Consider the following 5,634-nt stretch of genomic DNA (forward strand, 5'->3'; position numbering starts at 1 on the left):
TGCATGGCAGTTTCCGGAGTTGGTCAGGGTGACTTTCTTTGAATGAACACTCTTTGAACCCAGGAAGCAGGTAGGTGGAGGAAGGAATGTCACTATCAAGGTATGATTAGCATACCTTGGAGCAATGAGTCACAAAGGTCACATTCCCAAGCCTAGAATTTTGTTACTTCTTCATTACAAGAAGAATGACTCAGAGTCAGCATGCAGAGCAACTGAGAGGACTCAGGAAGTCCTTCCACACAGAGCATATGGCACTATTCCTGCCGTGGAGCAAACATAAATAATAGCTAGTATTGTTGATTTACTTATTGAAAGATGTTGAGAGTCTACCATGTGCCAGGCACCAACAAACTAGTAATACAGCAATGAACAAGAAGGAGCAGGGCCCTCCTCTCACAGGGCTTGTCACCTAGGACTAGAAATTATATTAGGATGTTACAATTTACACAGGATGGGCCACCCATCACCATTAAACAAAATGACACAACATCTAGAAATGAACAGACAGGGATAGTTGCTTCTCTAATGTTGTTTTGACTGTTGCCTAGCAGACACCCTGGGACTATCTAGTTTTATAGGAGGGTGAAGCTTTTGATTTGATTTGATTTGATTTGATTTGATTTGATTTGATTGTTTTGAGACAGAGTCTCAAAAGTTTAGGTTGACCTAAAACTTGTCATATAGCTGAGATAATTTTAGAGTTGTAAGAATACAGGAATGTAACTATCTGTAAATATAACTTATTTTCTATTGAGCATTTTTTGTTTTTTACAGCTCTGTAGTGGTACAAATTAACTGATACTAACATGTAGCTACTGTCTGAAAACACTACAGATAACTCCTATTTATAGCAATGTAAGTGTCTGGCAAGTGTACATTTGTTTTTTGTCACATTTCAGATAGAAGAACTATAACTATAAGTTATAAATCAGCAAGCTCCTTTGAAATTACTTCCCTATATTGGCTTGTAAATCTGATACCCTACACATACAGTGTTAAGACCTTTCTGATCTTCTCATCAATTACTGAATTGAATAGCATCTTTAATATACTACACACTTATATTCTAAATTTTACAAGACTTTTCTTGTGGTAGTATGGATGGAACCAAGGTCTTCATGCTTAGCAAGAGACCAACAACCAAACCTAACCCCACTCTGGGAGTTTTTAAATAATAATTTATCAGCAACTGCTACCCTCACTCCAGTTAAGTCTGCTTGACAGGCCGAGAGGCCTGGAAGCACTCATGAGGCAAAGAGTTTCAAGGAAACTATGCCTCCTGGAACCTTGGCATTCTCAAAATCCATATACTCAAACCCTATCCCGGTGTTAGTATGGTGTATCCTCTCTTTCAGTATTGTTTTATTACAAGTGCCTTTAAAGATTGAATTTTAACATAGGTGAGCCTCCACCAGTGTTCCAACATCCTAGAAAATCCTTGAAGCCAATGAGCTTGGAATTCAGTAGGAATTCAGTGAGGTTACCTATTCAGTAACATTCAAATTTACTTCTAGTAGAAACAGTGAAACTAATTAGGTGTTACAAAGAATGGAGCTAGAATAGCTCAGGGCTAGTCTGCAGAGTGATTACTTAGGACAGTAGTCAGTTTCACCCAAACAAGGGAATACACAATGGCCTAGTGAATAGGTGGATTTACCATAAAAGAGTTAGGGAATCCTCCTGAGACAGGTTTCTTCACTAGGCCCAAAGGAACTGCATGATCAGGCATTTACTAAGAACCCCTGGTGGTAGGCTTACCAATAGACTAGCATTACACTTGGCTCCCTTCTTAGTGGTAAACAAGGTCTGGTCCCCTCCATCTTTTGATGTATACATTCCTTATGTTTTGTGTCACTGTAACTTAGCTGATGTGTCTCGCCTGGTTTCTTGTTATTCTCCTGTATAAAAAAGTTTGATGCTCGATTTGACAAATTACACTCAGATTCAATACATTCTCTCATGTAGTTTTTGTTTGTCATTCGCTGTCTCCTTCACCCACCTGCAACCAGAGACCTGTTCTATGCAGGTAGGAGACCCAAAAAGGGGGATAGTCTATGGCAAGCAACATTTAGCAAATAGAGGGTTCACAAAGCTATGGAATTTTAAAACATGTAGAAAAAATACTTTTCCATGAGTCTGCTAGAACATTAACTACCCCCATACCACAGAGAACAGCCAGACTCCCATCAATGTGCCATTTAGCATCTACGATGAGCCAGGTACTTCCCTCAGATTTTTTCCAATGATTACCTCATCTAGTCCTTGTAACAACTGTGAAGCAGATATTGGAAGTCTTGTCATATAGAAGAGTTTACTGAGCATGAAATAGATCAGTCACACTATTGGGAGGGAGTGATTCTTCACAGACCTGACTCTAGGCTCATGCTCAATAAGCACCATACCCCTACTGTATAACCAGCATCCGTAAGAATGGATTTGTACACATCACTTCCATGATACACTTCATATGTACTTCTTGGCTTCAGGGAGTGACCTCAGGAACCTACATGATCTAATAGAGGTCACTCCTACAGTTCACTCAAGTACCAACACATCACTTTAATTCTGATTCCTAAACATGACCTGAATCTCGCTGACTATGCAATTATGCTTTACTCTTAGCCACATCGTCATATATATATATATATATATATATATATATATATATATATATATATGAGTCCCCTCACTGCACCTTTTATCCCAGTATCTCTGTAGTTTTCATTCTGAGGTCAGGGATATCATTGCACAGTACATATCAGGACATATGGCTTTTCATTGCCTCAGAACATGGGCCAGATTCCTTGTCAGGGCAGCATCTTGCTCTTAATTTCACTCTTTCTGGCCTCAGTTCCTATGGATCTTACTTTCACCACAAGAATTCTAGCTACAGAGGCCCTTCTCAGTCCCCAGGAATGTCAGTTTTCTCGCTTCCGTGGGTTTGCTTATGCCAAGGCTCTGTAGGAGTACATGCTTAGCAGCATCTTGTCAGAAAGTACTTTTTCACTTGGGTCCCTGCATGACTTCTTCAGCTAAAAGGATTCTCCTCCTCACTAGCTGTACAAAGTACTGATTATTTCTTCACTCAAGAACTGTATAATGCTCTTCCTTTACTAGTCATTTGTAGTGTGTGTGTGTGCATGCCACATCTTAGAAGAGGTAATACAAAAATATAAAATGATCACAGATATTGGAACTAGGCATATATGGTTTCCAAATTCAGCCTCTTGTCTATAGGACCCATCAGAATCCTTTAATGAAGATAGCATTATCTGCCTTCAAGAATTATTGGACAGATAAATTGAGATATCCCTAACTCTAGGCCTTGCACATAGTAGGAGCTCAATATATGTTCACTAAAGAGATAATTGAATGACTAATAAAAACCTTTGTGGGATATTTTAAAAATGATTTCTGAATGAGTAAAATAATTTACTCAAAGATGTCAGAACCTCTTTTATGAAGTAAATGCTTCGTGAGACAGATGATAGACAGAAGGATGGAGATGGCATGCAGTAGATAGGCAGATAGCAATGTATTAAAGAATCATCAGCAGAAATGGCTAGGAATATATGGACAGATAATACATGATAAACAGGTGGATAGACAGACAGAGATAGCTGTATAGATACAGCTATAAATATAAATATGGATGTAGATATAGCTGATGTGTGTCTTAGAACTTTGACAATATTCTTGGCACCACCAGTGTTTTTCTTTAGATATCCTAGGACAAGAGACACAATTTCTTGGTAGCACAGTTGTGCCTTTGTGTCTAAAAGGCCCATTCATCATTCACTGGAGCCTGTTAGGATTGAAGTAAGTCTGAGGATTTATGAAACAGGAGTCTGTGCAGGCTCCAGCAACTTAATAATGCCCTGTTGACATATGACTGACCAGTGCTGAGACATTCAGGAAGTTTGTATGGGAAGATATTCAGGAGAAGGTGGGGCTTAAGGACCTATCCATCTTTGAGGGCTTACTTTATCTCCCTTTTGTAGGGAGCTAACAGTCCAGAAAAAAAAAGTATGTGATAGCCAAAAGTTGAGAATAGAAATTCAAGTCTTGGGAGTTCTGTAAACTGTATCTAGGACATGGCAGCTTCTCAAACCCATTGAATGGAGTGCTCAGGGATACGGCTAGCAGGGCATCCTTTAAAACACAGTCACAGGGAGTTGTGTCCTGCAGTTGGGGCTTAGATTTTGCAGCAGTCATTTAGGCCTTCTCTCTCTGATCAGTCAACCAGCAGCCAACAAGCTCATCACGAGAGCAGCTTCTGCTTGCAAAGTGATCAGCACATTTTCTAGATGTTCACTCAATGAATGTTGATCAAATTAAATAACGCAGAGCTTTAAAATCCCAAGTCAATTCAGCATGCATTATCTTAATACAAAACAATGTAGAAGGGAATAAAGAGAACAGATGTTTTTAGTGTTCACAGTAATTGCAGTGGTTCTTGCTTTAAATTGAGAGTATCAATCCTGGAGGCTACCCTTCATAAAAGTAGTTGAGCTAGATTTGCATCCTAGCAGTCTGAGTTTACATTGATAAAACAAACCTTATTAGACTATGCAACCACATTCGTAAAACACAAGCTTAAGCAACCTACTCACTTGAAACTTGATGGGCTGCTGGGACCCGGGCTGGCTCTTTCTCAGGGATGGATGGCCACTCTGCAGGAATACCATCTGTAAAAATTAAGAAGAACATTCTCCAAAACTGAAATGAGATGCCCTTGGGCCATTATACACAAACAGTCCTAACACCTTCAAGGTGAGGGTTCTTACAAATCCACAGAGGAGTGATAACCCAAGAAAAAGAAGTGGTTTAGCTACAATTTTGCAGTCCAGCAATGCCATGAAATCAATTCTTCTGATTCTTTCCCTGTAATAATGTACAGTGAACACATGCTTGCAGGTGCTGCTGCGCCACTGTTCCTCTTCTCCCAGGCTACACTTTCTTCTGAGCTATGCAGTTTCTTGGTCAGACCAAGCAGTCTCACCTGTCTGTGGGACTCTAGGAGCTGGAGCTTGGGTTGGGTTTGTAGTCTGTGTTCCAGGCATGAGTGTTCCTGAGAAGGGAGGAGAAAGATGACCATGCATCGCTTAAAGGGGAGCACCATCTAAAGAAGATGCTTACATTCTTACCAGTTTGACTGACTAGGCAGACACTAAGATAGATGTTGAAGGTGCAGGAGTAAGAAATAGAGATGCAATCAAGTTCTTCCTGGAGTACGTAAGGGAATGAATGTGTCCCACCAGTTACTGGTAACATATGATGGAGCCATTGGGAACTTGCCAATATAGTAAGATATAGTGACACTGTATGGCACAACAATGATACTGAACAAGGAAGTATATGAGTATGGACCCTCTGAGACAACTTGTATTGATCTGATACATAGTCTACATATGGACTTCAGCCAGATTTATGATAATCACTTGTCAATCATTTTAATAATAGCCTAGATTCTCAATTCACCATCTGTCTTTCATGCTCATAAAGTTTTGGTTTTAGGACCACTTCAGGCCCTGATCCCTGCTGATATGAGTCTGGTCTCTAGCAAGTCAGCAAAACAGCCATCAGAGAGAGAGAGAGAGAGAGAGAGAGAGAGAGAGAGAGAGAGAGAGAGAG

At 40.0% G+C, this 5,634-nt stretch overlaps 1 protein-coding gene across 1 annotated transcript in view; it reads right to left on the minus strand.

Annotated features, from left to right (window-relative positions):
* Positions 1-5,634, minus strand: part of Hhla1 (HERV-H LTR-associating 1) — a 36,615-nt gene that overhangs the window by 2,391 nt on the left and 28,590 nt on the right. Inside the window, exons 13-14 of the mRNA XM_021182717.1 lie at positions 5,003-5,071; positions 4,614-4,688 (exon numbers count right to left, since the gene is read on the minus strand). Coding sequence (XP_021038376.1) covers positions 4,614-4,688; positions 5,003-5,071 — 144 coding nt within the window. The remainder of the gene's footprint in view (positions 1-4,613; positions 4,689-5,002; positions 5,072-5,634) is intronic.

The sequence above is a fragment of the Mus caroli genome, chromosome 15 (assembly GCF_900094665.2).
Source record: "Mus caroli chromosome 15, CAROLI_EIJ_v1.1, whole genome shotgun sequence".
Lineage (NCBI taxonomy): Eukaryota > Metazoa > Chordata > Mammalia > Rodentia > Muridae > Mus > Mus caroli.